The 26,204-nt window shown below is 33.1% G+C and overlaps 1 protein-coding gene across 12 annotated transcripts in view; it reads left to right on the forward strand.

Annotated features, from left to right (window-relative positions):
* The window catches only part of BIRC6 (baculoviral IAP repeat containing 6), a 189,398-nt gene that overhangs the window by 10,032 nt on the left and 153,162 nt on the right, over window positions 1-26,204 (forward strand). For 9 of the 12 annotated variants that reach the window (XR_003045851.1, XM_025045690.1, XM_025045688.1 and 6 more), the window contains exons 2-6: window positions 11,767-11,948; window positions 14,094-14,231; window positions 20,509-20,702; window positions 23,079-23,205; window positions 24,989-25,071. Coding sequence is in view for 11 of the 12 variants with exons in the window: in XM_025045690.1 (XP_024901458.1) it covers window positions 11,767-11,948; window positions 14,094-14,231; window positions 20,509-20,702; window positions 23,079-23,205; window positions 24,989-25,071 (724 nt within the window). In the remaining variant the exon portion in view is untranslated. The remainder of the gene's footprint in view (window positions 1-11,766; window positions 11,949-14,093; window positions 14,232-20,508; window positions 20,703-23,078; window positions 23,206-24,988; window positions 25,072-26,204) is intronic. The other 3 variants (XM_015588159.2, XM_006910373.3, XM_006910374.3) reach the window with 1 other exon arrangement.

Consider the following 26,204-nt stretch of genomic DNA (forward strand, 5'->3'; position numbering starts at 1 on the left):
TGCCCTTCAGCTTCAAAAGTTTTGTTGCTATCATCTTACTTGTTCTTTTTGTCTTTTGTAGGTTTGTTTAATGCCCTCTTTATTTCTTCACTGTCTTTCCAATGGGATCTTGGGAGGGAGCAGAGGTAAATGTGTGTATTTTACTATATCCTTGTTTAACTGGAAATCTGTAGTTGTAACTATACTTAAATTGTTGAGCATTTGATACTCTGTACTTAGGAATGTTGACTATAACTGTAGATATAATAGAAACAATAATAGATTTCTGTAATATTGTATGTAAGAACAGTGGGGAGGTGGGTGGGAGGTTCCTCTCTGATATGTACATTGTACCTCCCATGGCCTTATGTCCTTTGGTACCTTTGGCAAGACACTTCTCTGAGTTATCATCTTTAAATGGGTTAGCAATTCTTGCTCAGACTACTTCATCATCTGATAAGATGTTGAATGTAGAAATTCTTTGTAAACTGTAGCATTTGAAATATGAATGATGCAAAAAAAAATAAGATAAACTCCTTGGGTCTAGAGGTACAAATAACAAAAAGAAGGAAGTACAGAGAGGAGATAATGGATGTACAGATAACAAAAATAATAAAGTAATTGCTATCTGAAACAATTTGTGTCAAGGGCAGTGCTCCTAAAAAGTAGTGTGGTCTACTTTCAGTATGTTAAATCAGGGATGTATTTTAGAGGAGATAAATATTATGCTTATTAGAGGAAATGTTAGAAATGTTAGAGTGAGGCAGATTGGAATGAGATTTATTGTGGGCACTAGGAATTTAAATCTTCATGATTTTTTTCTATATTTTTACTTTGATTTGTGAAGTAGGGGAGAGAGAAGGAAGACTGGGTAGATGGCACAGGGCAGTGGTTCTCAGTCTTGGCTGCTAATTAGGATCATCAGAGAGCTTTTTTACAAAAAAAAATTACTAAATAAATAAAAAAGTTCTAGGCCCCAGTATTCTGACATAAGCAGTCTGGAGAGGAGCCCAGGCATACTTTTTTTTTTTTTTTTAAAGCATGCTGGGTGAGTCTAATGTGCAGCTAAGTTTAGAGGTTTAAACTTTAACTAGGACCTTAGACAAGTTTATTTGATATGCCTGGAATAAATGAGAGACAGGTTTCATTTGAATTGAATAATTGTTTAAAAAAATTTTTTTGTGACGAAAACCTCCCAAATTAGTTTTTCTGCTAATAAAACCTACCTCAATGTATTTTAAATTGTATTTAATGAATATATAATGAAATAATGCTTATAAGAGCAGGGATTTGCCAAGGGCCCAATTTCTGTTGCTTTCTGTTCTTTCCTTTTGTACTGTAATTCAGTATTTGTTTCATTTTGTTTTGTTTTTTGAGCTACCTGAGTGCTCTGATATGATACTTTTGCACAAAAATGCCACTGCAAAAGCCTAGGACAGTGACCTCATGACTGGGGACAGGAGGAAGGGAAGGGAAAAAGGGACTGGGGAGGTGATGGCTGGGTTATTTATTTGTACCAGATCACCTAGTTTCATGCCTAAAATATCTTAATTTCATATTGTATTAAAAAAAATCTGTGGGAATACTGCATTTCACCACATTGTAGCTTAGTGTAAACATAGTGTAAGTTCTTCAGAACTATAGAAAATAATTCATTCAAAAATATTTATTGTGTGTCAAACACTGGTAATACAACTTTTAACAAAGTCCTTGCTTTCCTAGAGCTATGGTTTAGTGGGAAGAGATGTATTATGCATGCACACACACTCACACACACACACACACACACACACACACACACACACATGTCAGGTGGTGATAAATACCATAAGAAATTAGATCTGGTGCAAAATGGTGGTAAATTTGTGCTGTGAGGTGGTCTAGGAGGTCTCTTTGAGATGGCACTTGATTGACAAAAGATCCCAGTGATATGAAATAACAGTAAGGCATATATCCAGGGGAAGTTTCCGTTGGCCTGTTCTATAGTATGCAAAAACAGATAGATAGATTTTCATCATATTTGGATGAAATTTGACTTTGACTGACTTAAAATGTAAGCTATGTGAGGAATAATTCTCTCTTTTGGAGAACCTCTTCTTTGCTTAGGTAGATGTTGGTTCTCCTGCCTGGAACAGTAATACTATGCCTGCATTGCATTTTATCCATTTGTTACCCTTTCTTCACGATCTAGCCACTGCACTTTCTCAAACTCACTTTGCTTTGCACCCAGTTCTATTTTACAGGAATACTCATTTGGCTTTGAGTAATACAGTGTACTAACAACTGTTGTTAAATGATTTTAAAAGCTTTATAAAAACCTAACAATTTTGTACCTATATTTATTTTGTTTGTACATAGTATGTTACAATACACTATTTTAAGCATTGAAGTCTGATGTTATCTCAGTGGAAATGGAATTTTATAATGTGTTATGTTAGTTTGCAGAGATAATGTATTTCTGATATTTTTGCAAGTTTTATAGGAATGCCCATGGATAGTGCATTGATAAAAAATTGACTATTTCTTAAAGTGGGTATTAGAATTGATAACCGATTTTTAAAAACACAATTTTCTAACTTTGAAATTTTTATTTTAGAAGTACCTTACCTTATAATAGGACATCAGGCTGACTAGGAAAAGAGTAACATGATTTCCTTATGTACAGATGGCTGTTGTTAGCATTTGGTGTGTAACAATTTCTTTTTGCTTTTTTCTATTGTTTAATATATTTTTATAGAATTTGGATTTTAATGTTATGTTATGAACTACTTTTCCTCCTTTACTTAGTTAATAGTGTGTTGTGAATATTTTCCCATGTCTTTGTTCTTTTTATTCTTAAATAAATTTTATTTAGTGGTTATACAGTAAAATGGCCTGTTCTCTTTTTGTGTGTGTAGTAGTAATACATGCATAGATTCTTGTAACCATCACCATAATCAGAATACAGAGCAGTTTAAACACCTGAAAAAGTTCCCCTGTGGTATCCTTTTGTAGTCACTACCCCAACTAACCCTTGATAATCACTGATTTGTTCTCCATATTATTATTGTCTTTTCTAGACTGTCATAGAAATGGAATCCTCCATTATGTAACTTTTTGTTATTGACTTCTTACACTTACTGTAATGTTTTTGAGATTCACTCAAGTCGTTGCATGTATCAACAGTTCATTCCTTTTTATTGTTAAATAGTATTCTGTTGTATTGATGTATCACCATTTGTTTAGCTGGTCACTCTTTAAATGACATTTGAATGTTACCAGTTTTTGGTGATTATGAATAGAGCCACTATAAACGTTTGAGTACAGGTTTTTATGTGAATATAAGGTTTTATGTTTCTAGGGTAAATCTGTAGAAGGGAGATTACAGGGCTATTTGGTAAGTGTATGTTTAACTTTATAGAAAACTGTCAAAGTAGTGTGGCTGTACCATTATTCATTTCCATTAGAAATGTGTGAATTCCTCATACAACTCAACAACAAAAAAAACAAAATCCTATTTAAAAATGGGCAGAGGACCTGAAGAGAGTTCTCCCAAGAAGACATACAAATAGCCAACAGATATATGAAAAGATGCTCAACTTCACTAGCTTTCAGTAAATGCAAATCAAAACCACAGTTAGATACCACCTCACACCTGTTAGAACGGCTATTATCATAAGACAAGAAATAACAAGTGTTAGAGAGGTTGTAGAGAAAAAGGAACCCTCGTACACTGTTGGTAGGAGTGTAAATTGGTACAGACACTATGGAAAACAGTATTTTGCTTCCTCAAAAAATTAAGAAGAGAGTTACCATATGACCCAGCAATCCTACTTCTGGGTATCTACCTGAAAAATTTGAAAACATTTTGTTTGTAAAGGTATATGCACCCCTATGTTCATTGCAGCGTTATTCATGGTGGCCAAGACATGGAAACAACCGAAGTATCCTTTGATAGATGATTGGATAAAGAAGATGTGGTACAATGGAATACTACTCAGCTGTAAGAAAAGATGAAATACTGCCATTTGAGACAGTATGGATGGGTCTTGAGAATACCATGCTAAGAGAAACATGTCAAATGGAAAAAGTCAAGAACCATATGATTTCATTCATGTGTGGGATGTAAAACTGAAAGCAACAAATAAACAAGACAAACAAAAACTCAAAGACACAGTCAACAGTTTAGTGGTTACCAGAGCTAAAGGAGCATGGGGGTTAGAAAAGGATAAAGGGGATCAAATATATGATGATGGAAGGAAATTTGACTTTGGGTGGTGAACAAACAATGTGGTAGACAGAGGATGTATATTATAGGATTGTACACTTGAAATCTATATAATTTTATTAATGTCACCCCAAGAAATTTAATAAAAATTTAAAAAAAGAACTAAAAGAAATGTATGAGTTACACTTTACATCTTTGTTAGTGCTTGATATTCTGTATTGTTAGGAAGTCAGTACTAACAAAATAGTTTACAAGATTCGGTGCAGTCTCTATGAAAATATCCATGATGTTTTTTGCAGAAATAGAAAAATGCATTCTAAAATTCATATGGAATCTCAAGGGGTCCCAGATAGCCAAAGCATTCTTGAAAAAGAAGAACAAAGTTGTACATCTCACACTTCCTGATTTTCAAGGAGGTCAAGACCATTCCATGTGAGAAAGGACAGTTTCTAAGAAATGATACTTAGAAAACTGGATATCCACATGCAGTAGATTGAAATTGGACACTGACCTAACATCATGTATAAAAATTAACTCAAAATAGATGAAAGACCTAAAGATAAGAGATACAACAATAAAATTATTAGAAGAAAACAGAGGGGAAAAGCTTAAAGACATTGGATTTGGCAATGAGTTTTTTGGATATGACACCAAAGGCATTGGCAGCTAAAGAAAAAACACAGATTGGACTCCATCAAAATGAAAAACTTGTTCATTGAAGGACATCATGAAAAGAGTAAAAGGCAAACCACAGAATGGGAGAAAATATTTACAAATTACATATTTGGATCTATAGAGAGAATTAATATACAGAATTTATAGAGAACTAGAACTCAACAACAAAAAAACAACACAATTAAAAAATTGGCAAAGAACTTGAGTAGACATTTCTCCAAAGAAGAGATGTAAATGGCAAACGAGTCCATTAAAAGAGGCCACCCAAGTGTCCATAGACAGATGAAGAGATAAAATATGGGGGGTGTGTGTATATATTACTAGAATATTAGCCTTAAAAAGGAAAGGAATTCTGACACATGCTGCAACATGGATGAACCTTGAAGATATTATGCTCAGAGAAATAAACCAACCACAAAAGAACAGATACTGTATGATTTCACTTATATTAGGTGTACTTAGTTTCATGGAGACAGAGTAGAATACTGGTTGCCAAGAGCTGGGGGGATGAAAGTGAGAAGGAGGAGGAGTTAATGTCTTACGGTCACAGTTATAGTTTTGCAAGATGAAGAGTTTTGTAGATCGATGGTGTTGATTATATGACAGTGTCAATATATTTAATGCCACTGAACTTAAAAATGGTTAAAATGAAAAATTTTATGTATTTGCCATAATTTTAAAAATTTGTTTTTAAATCATATGGCTGAGTTCATGTGGGTCTATCTCTGGAATCTGTTTTGTTCCTTGGATCTCTGTGTGTATCTATTTGCCAGTACCACACTTTCTTTACAGTTAGGAGATCTTAAAATCCTGTAATGTGATTGATTCAACTTTATTCTTTATCAGAATTATGTTGGTTATTCCAGTTCATTTGCCTTTTTAAATAAATCTTAGAATCAGTTTATGTCTAAAAAATCTTTAGGGAATTTTGTTAGAAATTGCATTAAATTTATAGAGCAATGTAGATTGGTGATTATTAACATCTTTGCTGTTTGCTCTTCCAGTCCATGACCATGGTTTTATCTAGGTCTTTGATTTCTTTCCTCAGCCCTTTGTACTTTTCAGCATACATATTCTGTATATATTTTATTAGGTGTATATATTAAGTATATTATTTTGTTTGTAAATTGTTATCGTTTTTTATAAACTTCAGATTTAGATTAATCATTGCTAGCGTATAGAAGTAGAATTGATTGATTTTTTGTATATTGACCATGTTTACTGCAACCTTGTTAATAAACTCATTTATTAGCTCTAAGGGTTTTGTTTTTGATCTAGATTCCTTGGGCTTTTCTGCGTAGGTAATCATGTTGTCTGTTACAGTTTATTCTTTTCAAATCAGCATAGCTTTTAAATCCTTCTCACTTCTAACAGCAGTGGCTAGATCTGCCAGTATGATATTGAGTAGGAGTGGTGAGAGGGTACCTCTTTGCCTTGTTCCTGATCTTAGGGGGAAAGTATTCATTCAGTCTTTTACCATTAGGTAGCTTGATAGCAGAATTTTCGTAGCTGTCCCTTATCAGGTTCAGGAAATTCCCATTTATTTCTAATTTGCTGTGTGTGTGTGTGTGTGTGTACGAAATTGTATTTTGCCAAGTGCAAAATACAACTACTTGATTGTGCAGTTGTTCTTTAACTACTAATATGATAGCTTACATTGATTGCTTTTTGAATATTGAACCACTTTTGCATTCCTGGGATAACCGTACTTTCTCCTGATATATTATTCTTTTTATATATTGCTAAATTCCATTTGCTTTTATTTTGTTGAGGATTTTTGGATCTGTGAGGGATAATGGTATGTAATTTTCTCGTACTGTCTTTTTCTAGTTTTGGTATCAGCTTAAGCCTGGCCTCATAAAAGGCGTTTAGAAGTGTTCCTTCTTCTGTTTCCTGGAAGAGATTGTGTAGAATTGGTGTTACTTTTTACTTAAATGTTTATTAGATTTCTCCAGTGAAATCAGATAAGTCTAGAGGTTTCTTTGGACGGTTTTTAACTATGAATTCAGTTTCCTTACTTCTGATTATCTGTTTCATTTTGGATGTTTTGTTTGTGGTTTTAAAGGAATTGGTACATTTCATCTATATTTTCAGATTTATGTGTGTAAATCATATCTGTATTTTTCCCCAATTATCCTTTTAACATTTATACTGTCAAATTTATTTATTTTGACAACCTAACTTGGAAATTCATGTGCATGGAGTTATAGCATTCTCTTATTTTTTAATGTCTGCAGGATCTATAGTTTATCTCCTCTTACATTCCTGACAATGGTGATTTCTGTCTTTTTTTTCTTTGCCATTCTTGCTCGAGGTTTATCAATTTTATTGATATTTTCAAAGAACTATTTTTTGCTTGTGTTGGTTTTCCCAATTTTTCAGTTTTCATTTTCATTGAGTTCTATTCTTTCCTTTTGCTTGTTTTTATTTTGCTTTTGTTTTCCTAATTTTCTTAAGTAGGAAGCTTAGATATAAGCATTTAATTACCATAAAATTTCACTCTAGGCATTGCTTTAGCTGCATATGACAAATTTTGATGTTATATTTTTGTTTTCATTCAATTAAACATTTTCTGAATTACCTAAGACTTATGGATTATTTAGAAGTGTGTTGTTTAATTTCAATTATTTAGAGATTTCTTGTTATATTTCTGTTACTGATTTCTACTTAAAACCATCATGGTCATACTTTTAATTTTATTATTTTATTTTTATTAAGGTCTCTTTTATGACCCATGATATATATGATCTGTCTTGATGAATGTTCAATGAGCACTTGAAAAGAATGTGTATACTAATGTTGATAGGTAGAATATTTTTATAAATGCCATTGGTTGATGGTGTCAGTTTCTCTGTATCTTTGCCAGTTTCTATTCTAATTTTTTGCTATTTTCAGTTATTTGATTTTTAAATTATTTTGTTTATTGTTTTTGACTATTTGTATATGTTTTTTGTAGCTACTTGAGAGATTACAATATGCATACTTTTTATTTGGAATTTATTTGGAATCAGTATTTATCATTTTGAGTGGAGTGTACAAACCTTTCCATCATATTGTGCCCTCCCCTATTTTAAGTTATAGTTGACTTATTTGTTACATTTATTTACTTTGAAAACCCTATCAAAGTAATGATTTTTGCTTTCACTTGTCAAATCATCATTATATTTACCTAGATATCTACCATTTCTGTTGCTCTTCCCTCATTCCTGATACTGAGTTTACTTCTCATATCATTTCCTTTCTGTTTGATGAACTTCCTGTAGCAGTTCTTTTTGAGCAGCTTTGCTGACAAAATTTCTCTCTAGTATTTCTTCATCTGAGAATGTCTTTATTTCACCTTCATTTCTGAAGGATATTTTTGCTGGATATAAAATTTCTTTTTCTGATACTTAAAAACGGTCTACTTCCTAATGAACCCCATGGTTTTTAATGATAAATGTGCTTTTATTGTAAACTTCCTAATGAACTCCATGGTTTTTAATGATAAATGTGCTTTTGTTGTAATTATTACTTCCTTGTAACATATACTTTTCGTTAGTTGGTTTCAAGATTTTTCTTTGTTTGCAGCAGCTTATTGTTTCTGGCTGTAAAATTTCTAACCTACTATTTTAAAGTTTCCCCTGCCCAGAAAGAACACCAGCACTAATGTAATCCATTAGCGTCAATCGGGTTTGCAAACTAAGGCCTGCCACCCACTCTGTGGCTCTCAGGCAGTCTCCTGATTTTGTAACTAAAGTGTTTTCAGAACATTTCCATATCCATTTATTTACATATTGTCTATGGCTATTTTTGTGGTACCTGGGCAGAGTTGAGTAATTGTGAGAGAGATCATGTCTCTTGAAGTTTAAAAAATTTACTCTCTGACCTTTTTCACAAGAAGTTTGCCAATTCTCTGGTGTAGGTGGGAGGACGTTTGAGTTTTTTCTCTTTTGAAATTTCTTGCTTGAAAACAAATTTTTTGACCTATCTATGTAGGTTTAAAAGTCTTTCTACAAATATCTTCTATACAAAATTGTAACTAGGTGCAGTACGTGGCACAGGATGTGTGCCAGAATGTTTTTCCCCTACGTAAAAACAAATAAGTTTTAGCCAACTTTTCTTTAAGACAGAACAAGCATTATTTAAGTGTAATTTATCTGTCGTTGGGAAATTCATTTTCAGACATTGTAAACTCATAAGGCAAGCAAAATAAGTTTCTGTTAAATAGCTGGTTTATGCCAAAGTGAGATTTAATAATTTTTAAGATAGGCATGGGAGATTTAATTTAAATAAAAGTTGTAAGTTGTGTATTAATGTTATTTGTAACATTAAAATTTATTGACTGTTGAATAGTAATGCTATTAAAACTATGAACCAAAGTAGTATGAATAAAGGTATAACTTAAGATACCATATTGTACAAGAGTTTGAAAAGATGCTTTCTTACTGAATGAATGACAGAATCAGGCTCCAATTTAGATTTCTTAGTTTCTTCATCTTTTTTATGGATCTTTATGTGCTTAAATTGTTATTCTTATAAACTAAAAACAAATAGTGACATTACCTTTCATTATGAAACCTGTGCTTTTTTGCTTTGGAAATAGACCATTCTGGGTTAGAATTAAGCACACATGGATTTCATTTTTAACTGAAATAAGAGAATTTCCGTCCTTGGTCTTGTTGCTTGTTAAATAAGTTTTGCTCAAACATGTGAGAAGGTGGAAAGTTCCAGAAAATATTCTTTGTTCATTGCAGGATACTTTTCCTTCACAGAAATTTAGCACTTGTCTAGGAGAAGATCGGTAAAATATAATCTCAAGTGTACTATCAGATTACATTAAGAAAGCTCTTTCTCTTAAAGTTCTCAAGCTGAGTAAGATTCAGATAAAAGATTGGTAATGGGCTGAATAATCTTCCCTCAAAATTTATGTCCACAGGGAACCTCAGAATGTGACCTTATATGGAAGTACAGTCTTTGCAGATGTAATTAGTTAAGATGAGATCATACAAATAGGAAGAGCCTGGAGAGGGAGTATGGCTGGTATCAGCTTGTCTTCCCTGCTGTGCAGTACAGCACTTACTGCTTATGAATGGCCTTCCTTAACTCTAGTCAAAAACCGAGAATGGACTCATCCAAATGAACGTGGTCCTACTGCATGCAGCTATATGGATGGACCTGAAAGACTTCTGAAGAAATTGCCAACAGTATTGCTTGGTCACTGTGCATTACTTTGAATGGTGTTGTTGCATAGTATAAGAAGTTCAAAAAACAATGTTGACTTTTTTTAGTTATAATCTCTTGAGGAATCTCTGCTGACATTACTTGGAATCCTGGGGTTATATGGATACCCAGTTGAAAACCTTGATGTACATTCTTACATTTCATACGTATCCGAGAAAGTTTTAACAAAGTTATGATTTTTATAGTTTGTTAGGTAATTACACATCTCTGAAACCATAAAGCAGACTTTGTAGTTTGTTTTTTAAAAATTTATAGTTAGGCGGGGGAGGCCATGTGTATGGGGGAAATCTCTGTGCCTTCTACTCAATTTTGCTCTAAACCTAAAACTAAAAAAGGAATAGTCTATTTAAAAACATTATAGTTAACGAGTTTTGAAACTATATAAGTTCTTACACAATTTTACTCTGAGCTCTTATAATTTGTATTGTTTCCTGTGGTTTTTACCTAGAGATCAGAAGTGCTAGGTATATATTTCTATTTTATTTTACAGAGATTATTTTTGTATATACTAACATACATTTTAAACCTCCAAAACTACAGAAATGTTATGAATTTTTTCACTGTTTTATATATAGATAATGAATTAGTTCTTAATCAGTTCTGTAATGCCTCCAAGCTGTTTATTAGAGCCCAGGGGAGCTATAATAATCTGAGATTAAGAAAGCCAATCCTAATATTCATGGTTATAACATGTTTTATAGTTGTTCTAGAGGTTGATGGGTGGAACCCTGATTTATTTCCATTTTCCTGCTTTTGTATTGTTAGGCAATAGCAGTACTAGTAATAGAGATGTTTCATAGAGTGAGTTGTAGTAGGAATTTAGAATGAGTTATGCTAGTAGTAGGATTACTTGCCCACAGAGAAATGTCTTTAATGCAGTAAAATTTCACAGTTGCTCATTTTTAAAAATCTTTTTATCAGAGATTGACATTTGTGGCAGAAGTGCTTAACATTAATCTCTTTATACACCTTATAAATTTATATGTAGACTCTGAAGTTAGCGTTTCCAAAAGTTTTTTGCTATTATATTTAAAGCTTCTGACTGTTACTGTCTTTTGTAAGATTTCTTGAAATTCTACTTCAACCTGTTCTGAGAAATTTTATGGTTTATTCACTGGCTCTATTTGTCTTCTGATATTGACTCAGCAGAAACTTCAGGGAACATTGGTCTTCAATGTTGCCTGTTTTTTCAGTAGTAGTTGAACTAGAGGCTTTACTAGATCTCTTAGGTTATAAACTTTTTGGATAACTTTATCTCAGATATAAAAGCCCTCAAGAACTTATGAGAAATTATTAATAATAATAATAGAAATTATCCATACTGACTTTATGCTTATCGAGTTTTGCAAAATGTGACTAAAAAATACTGAATATTTTAAAATTTCAGCCGTGGTCCTACTGCATGCAGCTATATGGATGGACCTGAAAGACTTCTGAAGAAAGTACCCTTTACTATTCTATTTTTAAGAATAGTGATATTCTCTTTATATAATAACAATGTAATTGTCATGTTGGTAATTTCACATTGATACTTTTATCTGATCTACAGTTCTTTTAATGTTCTTTAGAGCAAGTTTTTCCATTCCAGGATTATATATAATGTGTTTAGTTGCTATGTAAACATTTATTTTTAATGGACTATTGGTCTTAAAATCTTAAGTGTTGAATTTTTGTTCTTTTAACAGCTAAACCAGGTGGACAGGTGAAATGTCAGTATATTTCTGCCGTGGATAAAGTTATATTTGTGGATGACTATGCAGTAGGGTGTAGGAAGGACCTTAATGGAATCTTGTTGTTAGACACTGCTCTGCAAACTCCAGTTTCAAAGCAGGATGATGTGGTTCAGCTTGAATTACCCGTTACAGAGGTAAGTTGAAATAAATATCCATGTACTTTTCTATTTAATGTAATCTCAGTCCTATTAGCCATTGATGAAATTAGGTTGTCCTTTGAGGACATGTATGTAGCCCTATAAAAACAAACGAATTAACTTATTGATCACAGCTTTATTTAAATACTATCTGTACTGTGCATAATTAATTGATGCTTTTTGAAGAGATAGTTAAGTGTGAACTGTACAGGTTAAACCACTGTAACAGAGACCTCAAAATACAATGGCTTAAAGAAGATAGTTCTTTCCAGTAACAGTGCAGGGCAACTTTGTTTACCTCAATACTTAGCTTCCGTGTTAGTCCAAGACAGCTGCTCCGAGTCTCATTATTTCCCAGTAATAGGGAAAAGGAAGACAAGAGTCCAGGGCAGCACCCTGTGGCACAACCCTACCACTCTCCTTTTTCTTTCTCCTTCCTTCTTTCTCTCTCTCCTACATCCCCTTTGTTCCGTTTCACAAACTCTCTTACGCATACCCTTTTCATATTTACTCCATTGACCAGGATTTAGTCACATGGCTACATCAGGCTGAGAAGATCAGAAAGATGTGGTTTATTTTTTTTAAGTATTAAAAAAAGGGAGGAATAAATATTAGCAGACAACTAGTAATATTTGCGAGGTAGCACATCTCATCAATCCCAATTTAAAATTTCAGCCGTATTTATTTTTCTATTGTGTTATATATTTATTACTTAATTTGTAAGTGTATCCTAGCTTAAATTTTTTTTTTGTATCCATTGATGTACATGTCATGTAACTTAAAAATACATTTAAAATGTTTGGATTTTAAAACATTTAAAATATTTGGATTTTAAATCATCTTAAATAGACTATAAAAGATTATAATACTGTGCTCCCTAAAAAAAAAAGTGAGATATTAGTTCTGTCTTTGTACTAAGTTAATTATTAATTGTTTTACATTTGGAGATTGAAATGGTTAGTTGATAAAATCAATATAGTATATTTCCTATTTTTAGGACAAAAGTGTCAATGTGCAGTTTAACTGTTTTTATTCTTTCTGGAAGAAGTTTTTTAATAAAGATACCAACATATATCTGTTTAGATTTCACATTTAGTGTCATATCAGAGTCATCTATTATATATTAATATTGAAAGCATGTGGCTGGACATTTGAGTTCTGAGAACAGTAGCCATCTTTTTATCATTAGAATATCTGGATCTGGTGGCACGTTTAAAATCTTTGAACAGAGAATTAGTTTTACTCGTTTTGAACATATTTTTCTCCTTATTTAAGGAATTTAGATCAGGTGATATCTTAATAAAGCTGATACCTTAAAGGATCTATATTATATTTACACTGAAAGATTGTATCAAATTGTTCAAGTTTTAAAAAGAACTACAGAATCACAATAAAATATTCGAACATTTATATTATCTAGATGCTCAAGTCAGTACTTTTCCTGCTACACTGACTGAAATGCCTAGGTATTTAGCTGGCTCCTAACATCTGTTGGCTGGTTTTTCTATTTATCTAAATAATTACACCTCTTTTGTTCACATTATATTGTTTGTAGACCTTCCAGCATCCCAGGCATTCTTTAGTGCTCCACATTAGTTTGTCAGTGTCTTGCCTAAAGTATGGGGTCCTAGGTTTCGTTGGATCAGTGTGGTTGTATTCTTTTCTATATATAGACTATATATTTCAATTAAGGTAGTTCATGTTGAATATGTGGGTAACAATGCAAAGAGCCTTGTAATATTACCTGCTGACTTAGTGAATATCCCTTCTTTATGGTTTTGCATAGTTTGAATATTTAAAGCTCATCGAAGGACTTTACATTTATGTGTTTAAAATTTTAGCTCTATCATTTTTGTTCATGTTTTCAACTTGTCCAGTTTTTTCTATCTTGCATTGGTTTATGAAAGCTTCAGTCTATTGAAACTTTACTATGTGGTAATACACTAAATACATTGCCATATGTCATTTGATTTTGTAATAGCCCTTCAAATAATTATTTGATTGATTGTTTTAAAAAAAATAAAAAGATTAGCTTTAGTTTAGTACTTATCAGAATCATTACAAATTAAAATATTTGAATAGGAATCTGAATTTAGCATTTTTTATTCTGTTTAATTTTCTGTGATCATCTTTTTCATTTAGGCACAACAGCTCCTATCAGCATGTTTAGAAAAGGTAGATATTTCTAGTACGGAGGGTTATGATTTGTTCATCACACAGCTTAAAGATGGTTTAAAAAATACATCTCATGAGACTGCAGCAAACCACAAAGTTGCTAAGGTAAGAAGTTTTGAAAAGTTACCTTGTTTGGGATTATAATAGAAATAATACCTCTATGCTTTTGCTTTTATGTCTTCTCCCTCCCCCACCCTTTTTGGAAATATTCCAATTCTAGATTTTTCTCCTTTAAAAAACATAATGTGCTTATAAGTCATCTCAAAGTTGAAACAGTTTTAACTGAAGTTTGTTGGAACTATTTTACTTACTTTGTTCCTAAGCTTCTGTGCTTGATGACCCTATATTGGTTGAGAGGCTGATGAAAGAGACGTTTCTTTCAGGTTATGAGCTTCAATGAGAAATGGACTATGTGTTTGGAAATGGGGCCATTTTGGACTTCCTTTGAAATGGGGAAAAATAAATTTTATTTTGTATGACTAGGGGTGTCTGTGGGAGATAGTGTTTTGAATTAAATTGTTTTTCTTTTAAGATCTTTCCTTAGTTATAATTGTAACATATAAAATTTCTATACTGAACAATGTGTGGTAGAAGGTAAAAGCCATTTTCCTAAAACTAACCTTTGCATTTATAAATCTTTTTTCTCAAGTATAGTTGTAATTATACTAAAATGCTATGATATAATGTCTTAGTCTATTTGGGCTGCTGTAACAGAATACCACTAACCGGGTAGCTTATAAACAACAACTTTATTGCTTACAGTTGTGGAGGATGGGAAGCCCAAGATCAAGGTGTCAACTTGGTTGCCTTCTGATGAAGTCTTTCTTCCTGGTTCATATCTGGCGCCTTCTCGCTACATCCTCCATTGTGGAAAGGGCAGGGGATATCTCTAGAGCCTTTTTTATAAAGACATTAATCCCATTCATGAGAATTTTACCCTTATGACATAAGTCCTTCCTAAAGGCCCTACCTACTAATACCATCACCTTTGGGGGTTTGGATTTCAACAGATGGATTTTGGAAGGACACATACAGTCAGATTATAGCATATACTTTGTTTTCCTTGACTTAAGAATGTATTTCGAGTATCTTTTCATATCATTCCTCATAGATCTGGTATTAATATTGAATTTTATTCTGTAGATTTACGATGATTTTACTAATCCATAACCCATCAATAGGACTTTTTTTTTTTAGTTAAACAGAAACCATACTGTGCATTCCAACAGAATTTATTATAAGGGACTGATGTAACATGTGAACTGAAAACGTGAAAAGGAAATGCCAAGACGACTCACAGATGGTAACTACAGGAAGCAGCTCTCACTTAGGTCTGGAGGAATAGGAGGTTAGGTTTATCAGACCCTATAAACTTAGAGAATGGGCCCCATGGGTCTGGGCCTCTGATTTCTGGGGAAGAGCTGCTGCCCAGATGGCACCTGAAGAACTTGGAGATTGGAGCTTGTGGAAGTGAGACTTATATCTGCGTGGCTGATGTTAGTACCTCTGAGGGTGCTCTGTGACACTAGTTCTGGGAATGTTAAGAAAACGAAACAAACTGCTGGAAGAATCAACTGCTGCCACCAGGTCTTTTGCTGAAACAATGCTGACAGCAATGACAAGTAATAGCAAGGAACAAGCTTTTCTCCCTTCATCATGCTTTCTTATTTCCATCCTTGTGTTCCCTTTGTCAAAACCCAACAGCCAGGAAACTGGTTGGCAAATGAGAAATGTAGTTTGTAGAGTCCCAGCCCCAACATGACAGAAGAGGAATAAAGGTTTAGAGCTTAGACACAATAGTTTAATAACTGGTACAGTCCACCCCTTTGCCTACTCAGCATCTCTGTATACACTATCTATATGCATTAAACTTTAATACCACAATAATAATATTCTTTTACTTAACAAGAGGCACTGTTCCTTTTTACAAGTGAAGAATCTTTCTCTCCATCCCCAGAGAGGAGATGGGGAGAGAGACAGATTGCATAAACATTTGTCTCATGGATAGGTACTAATTTCTGTTAGAGACACTCCAATGATATATTAGTCATCCCTAGGTAATATTAACTAATCCTAAAATTTAGTTAGCCTCAACTATTTAGGTAACAGAACTCTGCCACCTAAAGACAAAATTAACTATAACCAAAAATTATTACATAAAATAATGTCTATATTATCGGCCTATATGTATGTGTCTGAATCTGTCTAAATCTATATCCATCTGTCATTCATGTAATAAGGGAAGAAAATAGCTGTTCTAGCCCTCCAGTTTATAGTGGTTAAGAGGATATACTTGATATTTATCCTCCTTCTACTACTCATTCCCTGTTCCCTTTATCCTCAGCCAGCACCTCAGTTGTTCAGGTGTCTTTACATGGTGGAGTGACTCAAGTCTTCACTCTTGCAGGATCCAAATCCTCAGTGGTGCTGTGTTCAAGTTGTTGTAACCATTCATTCACTTTTATTAGACATGGAAGGACTTAGAGATGCCCTAGAAAATCTGGATTGTAATTAAGTTCTCCTTGCCCCTGTTATTTAGCATCAATCCAATTCCCTTATTTGTCAGTTTTAATCATACCAGCCAGTAGAATAACTTCCTCCTTTGCCCGATGCTATGTAGCAGTGTCAGTACGTACTCGGTAGAACCATTGTTGTACCCTGGTGGAACATTCCTCCTTTGAGATGTAAGACCTCTAGAGCATAAAGCTTAAAAAAAAGTTTGTGAATGGGTTATCAACTATAATAGTGACCCTATTGGAAACTATCATGCATTTTTGGTTGATTTAAAGTATATACATAATTCTGTAAGAGATCTCCAGCCTTTCAGACACCTCTCCCAATTAGTACTGAAAATGAGTAGGACATTATATCTTTTTTGTCAGGCTATTTCCTTCTGAACGATACCATTGTTAGACCCACCAGTTTCATGGGCAGGATTCTTTTTTTACTTTGAAGTGCTTTGAAGCAAAGATGCATGTGGAAAACCATGTTGGCGCATAAAAACCATGAGTCCACAAGCAGTGATGTAATATGCTAGAAGCATTGTGGGCAGAATAGGTAAATGCACATCCAGAATACATACCTGTTACAGTGAAGACAAATTGCTGCCCAATTCTTGACTCAAGGAATCCAGTATGATCAGTGATCAATCAGATAGCTGGCTGTTCCTCCTGGAAAATGGTGTCATATCGGTGGCTCAGCTTTGGTATCTGCTATTGGCAGATTAGGCAGTCAGCAACAGCTGTAGCCCAGTTAGTCTTGCCGAGGGGAAGTTCATGTTGGGCCTGTACAAACCCTCCATCTCTTTTGCCATGGCACTTTGTGTACAGGTCCATTGAACAAGCACTGGAGTGGCTATAGAGAGAGGGTGAGTGACATTCACGTAATGTGTATAATTTATCCATTTCCTCTGGAATGGATACCTTTTGATGAGCCTTCATGTATTTTACAAATGTTTTCACACTCTGTTTCTTTTGAGAGATCTAGTCATAGACCTTTACTCTTGACTTCCTTGTTAACAGTCTTCCAATCCTGATTTTCCCAATGCCCGACTATCCAATCAAAACATTACCTACTGTCCATTGATCAGTGAAGCTCTTTATTTCTGACTAACTCTCAATCCAGACAAAGAGAACAGCTAAATGTACTGATCGAAGTTCTGCCCACTGAGAAAATTTACCTTCTTCACTGTCCTGGGACTGTGATGCAGCTGTCATTCACTTTCGAATGATACCAGCATAACCTGCAGAACTATCTGTAAAGCAGAGCTAAGGGTTTTCTTCCTCAGTTATCTCATAAGGAGTTTAGTGTGGAATGAGAAGGCATTATGACAAGAGAGGTATTGTAGAAGTCTGAGCTACTTGCTTATTCAGCTTATCCAAAACTTGCCTTTTGGGTTTTCTTAGGACTGGTCTCTTACAAACCATTCGATAAAGGATACTTTTGTCTTATGTCCAATAATATTAATTTCTGTTAGGGACTACTAAGAAGCCAGGGGCTGTTTTATTGAAAGGAGAACAGTTATTTACAGGAGAGGGCATGACTTTGCCCTAGCATTCATTATTTGATTGTTGCAATCAGATTGCCATACTCCTTACATCGTTACTTGCCTCAGACACTTTTAGTGTCATTGAATATGCTCAAAAGGTTATAAGTGGTATAGCGTCTTATGGTTTAGCCCGGACCTGCTGCAGAGCTGCTTCTTCTGCACTTTATGTATTATTCAATAAATTAGAGCAACACACTGAAATATGATGAATATTTGATCTAAAATCCAATTAGGCCCACCAAGCATTTTGCCTCTTTTTCAGTATTTGCTTTTACAAGTCGTAGCAACTTGTCTTGCACTTTGGAGGAAATATCCTGACAAGCCGAGGCAATTGGGCCTCCAGAAACTTCACAGAGGTTGCAGGACCCTGATTTATTCTGGGGATTATTGATTCTCTCTGCTTGCATGTTTATTACTAAGGCATTAAGTTCCTCCTCATATGGACCAATTAGTGTGATGTTATCAGTGTAGTAGGGCAGTGTGGTGATCTGCAAGTTGTTAGGTTGATCAGGGTTTCCGTGGAATAGATTACGGTAGAGAGCTTGAGATTCAGTTCCAGGGTAATAAGACTGTGAAAATTTATTATTATGGCCACATAAAACCAGTCTACTTTTGGATAGTCCTTAAAAATTGGTAGAGAGAAAAAAGAATTTCACAGAACTGTAACTGGCTACTGTATATCAAGGGATTTGTTGATCTGCTTCGGTAAAAATACCTCATGTGGAAGCAGCTGCAATTCAAGTCACAACTTGGTAGTTTACAATCTACATTCATTCTTCAAGATCTGTTTCTATTCTGCATATGCCAGTTAAATGGAGGTGAGGTAGTTTTAATTACTCCTTATCTTTCAGGTCTCTTATAGTGGCATCAGTCTCAGAAATTTTTTCAGAAATGTGACATTGCTTTGGTTTAGTAGCATTGTAGAGAATGAAAGTTTTATGGGTGTCAGCTTGACCTTGCTTTAATAGTTCTCAGAGAGGATCAGAGAAACAATAAACAATGTAGAAATTTTTCTAGTTGCCTATTTTATATTTCTTCCAATTATGCATTTGGGAACTGGAGAAATAACGACAAGATGGGTCTGGGGACCCACATAGCTCAGTGAGACAGCATTGAATCAATACTCTGTTAATCACTTGACTGTCCTAACTACTCACTTCCACTGTAATGTTTTGCTCTCTTCAGTGCTGCTGTCTTGTAATGCCTGCAAGATCAATATTTTCTGTTCTCCGGCACACAGTGACAGTAGTGAATGCCCATGGATGCCTTTGGGGAAGGCTCGGAATATGATTTACAGTGTATAGTTGGGGCACTGTTGTAAGATTCTTTCTCAAGGGGATTCAGCCTCCCTTTTAACCAAGAGGCTCTGGATATATGATCAGATTAGGTCTAAAACAGAGGCTTTCATTCTCCCTCTTTTTTTGTTTTATTTTCTAGTCATGTTTTTGGCCACAAGTTTTCCCATTTATATAGATCAGTAATAATTTAATTGTAGGCTATCTAGAGTATACTAGACAGAGTGGAAGGAAACCATTCGTAGGTGAGCAGGGACAAGATACAAAGATGAAATTACTTTATAGACTTATTTATCTGGGAGAATAATAATACTTAGCATTTTACAATCTTCTTAAATAGTTATTTTAATCTTAAATAATTGTGGTTAACATTTGTTCAATGCTTACTCTGTTAATCACTGTACCAATCCTCACTTGAATTCTCCTAAGAACATGAGGTGAATAGATATTTGTTTTTCCCCATTTCACAGAAGTAGGAAACTGAAGTTTTTGACCGGGGTACCAGTTAATGGTGAAGATGAGCTTGAAAACCCAAGTCTGTATGACTGTAAGATCTATGCTTTTGGTTAATTTTGTTGGATTATGCTGACAACATAAATAAATTCACAAGAATCTGCTAAGCTAATGTAATTCCTCATCTACCCCAGTTGTGATAAACTGTACAACTATATTCTTATGAATGGAGATATTTGAGTGCTGAGTTTGTGTGTACCATTGCGTATGTGCTGGATGAATATGAAAAAATGACAGACGATTTTAGTTATCCTTAATTATGGGTAGGATATGTAAAGATATGCTATCATTTGGTTCTAAACTATCTTTTTCAGGGTGATTAATTGAGATTTTATTGGTTCTAAACTCTTTTTCAGGGTGATTAATTGAGATTTTATTTTTTACATAACTGCAGATTCCTGCTTTAAATGATGAATTAATGGAGTAAACCTATTTGAGACTGATATTTCTTTATTTTATAATGTATAAGATGATTTTGGTTAAAACTGTTGCGTATATTTGCTTATACTCCCCATTTTTTTTTCAGTGGGCCACAGTTACATTTCATCTTCCTCATCATGTGTTGAAGTCTGTTGCCAGTGCCATTGTGAATGAACTCAAGAAAATAAATCAAAATGTTGCTGCCTTACCTGTGGCGTCCTCAGTGATGGACAGATTGTCTTACCTCTTACCTAGTGCACGTCCAGAACTTGGAGTGGGGCCAGGCCGTTCTGTGGACAGGTATAACCTTGATTATAAAGAGATGTCACACTGAGATCGAATTGATTAGTTTTTTTGATTAACCAAGAACAAGTGTAAATTTGATTATGATTAAAAAAATATTTCAGAATATTTTTGAAAACCATTCAGATTCTCATTTCTATCAAAATACTGAAGGTAAACTACCACTTGAATTGCTATCTCTTTGGGTGCCTATAAAGTGTTTAAAGGGATCATAAAACTGTATTTTGATTCCAGCTTCATACTTGTTTAGTGAATATTTGAGTCAACTTAAAAATATAATTATTCAATATATAAGAATTGTTTTGCCTCATTGAAATTTCGTGAACTTTGAGGCGAATTTTGATAGAGAACTATGCAGGAATCTAAGTATAAGGGCCATATACTATTTCTTATGAAAAAAAACCCAAAAAGTTAAAAATTAATTAGTACTGTTTTGAATTAAGGTTTTTATGCTGCCTGCCCTGGATTTAAACAGAGTATTACAAAAATCATAACCATCATCTTCTTCATTAGAGATTTATTGAGGTTCTGCTTTGTATAAAACATTAAAAAGCCAGCAGTGCATTCACTGAAAAACTTAAATGATTTATTATTTGAAACATTTATCAGATTCTTATTAAAAGTATTTAAAGTTAAAAATGCTATGCTGAAATATTAAATTTAACAGTTTTGATAAGTTCACTTTCACCTTTACATGTAGCATTTTATGTTCTAATATTTTCATTGATGTGATGTATATCTTCCTATGCTTTTTTCTGAAGTACATTTATAAATAGTACATGCTGATGTTATCAAAGGCACTACTGAATGAATTAACTTTTGTTACCTTTAGTATGGCTTTTATATTAGTTTGCAGTATTTATTAATTTATTTCTTTGGAAACTGAGACTGCTTAATCAGTTGCCCTTTTTTTGTAGCTTTATTATATAAATAACATATTGGTGGCATTAACATTTGTGAAGAATTTTTATGTTCCATAGTAATACTGCTTTCTTCATGTTTTGGGCAAAACATAGAGGCTATCATTTTTAATCTGAATAACTGTCAGATTAAAAATGTGGCTATCATTAAAATATTCTTTGGAATATGTCTGGAGAGGGGGGAAAAAGAAAAATATGTACTTAGAATAAATGTTTCTTCTCTGAGAGATATGCCTGTCCTGAGATTATAAAACAACCTTTCAGAGCTATTTTCTTTGCAAACAGTAGCAGGGTTTCTAAAAAAAAAATCAGTGCAAGTTGTGGTAAATGTTTTATTTTAGGAAATGCATTCGTTGGATAGGATAGTCAGTGTTTCTGGAGGTGTTAAAATGTTTCAAAATAAGAATTTTGGTGTAGTCTGTGGTGTTTGTTTCATTAAAAATGAATCTAGGACCCTGTTGAGGACCTTGATGAACTTAGTCTGTCGGAGTTAGGGTCTATTAGATGCTCTTGCTGTTTTGTTTGGTAATAAAACTAAGTAGACAGTTTTCTGACAAAGATCCTGAAGATATCTATAGCCTGTAAAGAATTAGGCTTTTCTAACTCAAAGTCATTGTTCTTTTCAAACTAGAACACAACTGTAAGTTAAACCTAAAATCACTAGCAATATAATAGGAAATCATGTACATATTTAGGGAAGAATTTCAAGAAAAGTGTTTTTCTGGTCTCATTGTGATGACCTTTACCACTTCTTTTTTTTTTCTTCTGTTTTTACTTTCTGTTATCAGTTTCACCTTTGTGTTAGGAAAGGTAAGCTTTGATTACCAGTCCTTTCTTACTTGAAGCCATTTGGACTTTTTCTAATTTTGGTACAATCCTTTAAGAAAAATAACTCTAGCACTCTCTGTTATAGGTTCAGTCTCAGTGAGCTAATATATTTTAATACGAAAACATGTGAAGATTTCCTTTTTCGGTAATTCCCTGGAGAACACAACATTCCTAGAAAAGGATTTCTCTGAAGAAAAAACGGAAAACTGCCATCTACTTAAAAAAATTAAATTAGAAAATACTTTCTCAAAATAGAGATAAAACCACTGTTTCTTTGGTTGTAGTTTTATCTCTTTATTTTACAAAACTTGGCACATTGTGAAAGCATACTGCTCTGTGCTACATTTCCAGATTTTGTGTTCTCAGCTTGATAATAACACAACATTGATTAATTTAATCTACTCCTGGAATTGTTTATCATTTGTGGCCATCAGATAGGTTTCTTTTTCCTACCTCATTTAAGAGAAATTCCTTAAAGTGATCATTTTTAGTTTAAAAAACAAACTTGAACTTGGTCGTTAGACCTTTCTAAGTTTTTGTTGATAATCTAGTAAACATGTTTTTTTCAGTGTGAAATAGGAGTGTCACTATAATTTGATGCCTAACTTGGATTATATAAATAAAGTATGTTTACTTTTAGATCATTAATGTATAGTGAAGCTAACAGACGGGAGACATTTACCTCATGGCCTCATGTAGGCTATAGGTGGGCACAACCAGATCCCATGGCTCAAGCTGGATTTTATCATCAGGTAAAAAAGACCATTAAAGAAAAAACTCTTTTTTTTCAGCATGCCTTTGTAGTCTTCAGTAAAATTGTCAACATTTTAATACCTTTTCAAAAACTTTATATGACCTGGCTGTGTTCTTGTATGTATGCATTTATGTGAGTTTTATTCTCATACCTTTGATCTTAATACTAAGTGGCTGTTTCCTATGTCATGTATTGTATACAAAAAGAAAAAAAAATATTTGTTAAAAATAACAACTAAGATAATTCTTCATAACTATTTTCTTTTAAAAATAGGCGGTATTTTTCAGATACGCTTTTTGAAAAGTGTTCTCTTTGGATGTGTGTTTATTTTCACTTTTTGACTTCTGCATTCATAACACAGTAATAGATAATGTGGGGTAATGCAGTAAAAGCAACACATTACAGTTACTCTTGAAATTCTAATTTTTTTTGAGATATAAATTACCCATATACTAGATAACTTAAAGTAGCAGTGTTGCAAGTAGTAAAATGCGACCTGAATCCATAATGTATTGAAGAATTGATTAAGAAACTGTGCAGAAAGAAGAATAATTAGGGAAAATAGTTATAGTTTTATGTATTAAAAGAGGAGATTGTATAGTGTATAGATTAGTGTGACAAAAAATGAGAATGGCACATTATAGAGAGTTTCACTGAACTAAAGTAAAATTAAGAAAAAGGGTTTAGATAGGCATAATGTATTACCTTAAAGAAACTTCAACTGAATCATATAGACTGGCTTACCACTGTTTAACCAATGCTAAAGAATCACATCTAATATTTACATGTCAGTTTACATAATGCTTGCATATTTAATTTTAGAATTCAATTGAACTTTGAAATACATTGAAGTTACTGTCAAAGAATCTGGAGCAATTATTATTTAGTTATCTTAAAGTGTTTTGAATATCTTAACTAAAATTAAATCAGAATACTAAATACATTTCAGTATTTTATTCAGAGTTTGTCAGATTTCCAGTTAAAGATAGATTCCTTTTTGGGACTGGCTGGTATTAAAATAATTGAAATTTTTTTTCTTAAAGATTGAATATGGACCATTTTTTCCTAACAATTTGTAACTTTGTTTGGTGTCACTTTCTAAAACAGTCTCTGCGAGGTAATGCCTTGATATTATTTCTGTTGAATTATTATTCATTGTAGTCTATCTTTGCAAAGAGATAGAATCACAGGTTTTCTAGAATCTTCTGCCTGTGTTAGGGGTTGATTATTTTTAAGATTCTGAAATATATAATAAATTTATATCTGTAGACATAGTAAATACTAAGTAGAGTAAGTGCTCAAAAATAATATTGGTTTCAGAGGTATATTTTAGTTTAAGTTTTGATATTTTATATATATGTAGCATTTTGTCCCATGTGTCTTGAATATTACATGAAATTGATTCACTAGTTTGCCTTTCCTTTTTACTTGCCCTTTCTTGTGTGGTTGTATAGGATTCAGTTTTTGATAATAAACCTATTAGATTATTTCCTTTCATATACTTAACTATATTTCGAACACTTGAAGATACTAGATCAGAGATTGAGTATGTGTGTGCCTCCGTGTTTCATTTATTGGTTATTTTCTAATGAAACAGTTTTTCAAATAAAGCAGCAAATGTTTTGGAGATTCAGTGTATTGCTGAAATCTAATACTATAGGCTAATTTTCTTTTCCTCAATACAGAATTTTACCTAAATGTATTACTTTTTTAGAAGAGTTTTTTATTAAAAAGCTATTTTAATATTGATTAACCTTTTCTGTCTTCTTTATAATTTATAGCCTGCCTCATCTGGAGATGATAGAGCCATGTGTTTTACTTGTAGTGTATGTCTCGTTTGTTGGGAACCTACTGATGAGCCCTGGTGAGTCTTGATTTTTCTGGATGTAATAGGCTAAGTTAATCTATAAATGTGCTTCTAGATTTTACTTTTCTGATATAGATATAATATTTGCATCTTTTGCCACCTATATTTTTACCTTTGTCCTAAGAGAATATGGTAGCACTGTCTGCTTTGTCACATCACTTGGAATACAGTATTTTTAAGATTTTTGACTTCTAAAATCTGTACATGAGAGAAGTGCCAAAGAATAGAATCAAGGTTTGAAAACCAGGAAACTATGATAAAATAAATAAAAATAATAGCACAATTAACTTCAGTAGTTTAATCTTGGTTGATTTGGTCAAGGGCAGGCTATCAATAGGGAATGTATGGAGGAGGGTCTTATCATTTATCTTTTTAATTTTGACGTAATTTTGGAGAGTCTGGTGATTTTGATTCTAGTACATGGACTTTTAGAACTTGGTTAAGTGTTAGTGGTTATGTATGGAACCTCATTTTTACAAATGACTACTCTGAGACCCTATTAATAGAAATAATAATAATAATTACAGATATTTATGTAATACTGTTTATGAGGTACCATCCTAAAGCACTTTATATATTTTTAATTCATTTAATTCTCATATTAATCCTATGAAAGTATTATTTTATCTTTGTTTTATAGGAGAGAATATTCTCCAATTTAGTCCTTATTGACACTCAGTGAAATAGGAGTTATTATCCCATTTTAACATAAAATTTACTGAAAAGTCACATGGCTAGTAAGTCATGGAGCCAGAATTTGGTTTTAAAATGTCACTTATTTTGTACTAAAATCAGTTTGAGGTCTCTGAATGTTAATCAGCTTATGTGAGTGGGGTGAACTCAGTATAGCCTACTGGAATATACATATGGATTCCAGGTTACATTGAAAAGTACCGTCTAAAAACTCAAAGTCACATCTATGTGCAGACTGAGCAATTTCCAGTTTAGGTTAGGGTTCTGTTTGGAACTCAGTCTTTTCCTATAGAAACCACCTTTATATATAGATGTGTGTGTGTGTGCATGCATATATATGCATATATGTATATACACACATATGCATACACATATAGACATATATACATACATATACATATGTATGCATGCATATATATGTATATATAAAGCAGTTT

This window comes from Pteropus alecto, unplaced genomic scaffold (genome assembly GCF_000325575.1).
Source record: "Pteropus alecto unplaced genomic scaffold, ASM32557v1 scaffold61, whole genome shotgun sequence".
Taxonomy (NCBI): domain Eukaryota; kingdom Metazoa; phylum Chordata; class Mammalia; order Chiroptera; family Pteropodidae; genus Pteropus; species Pteropus alecto.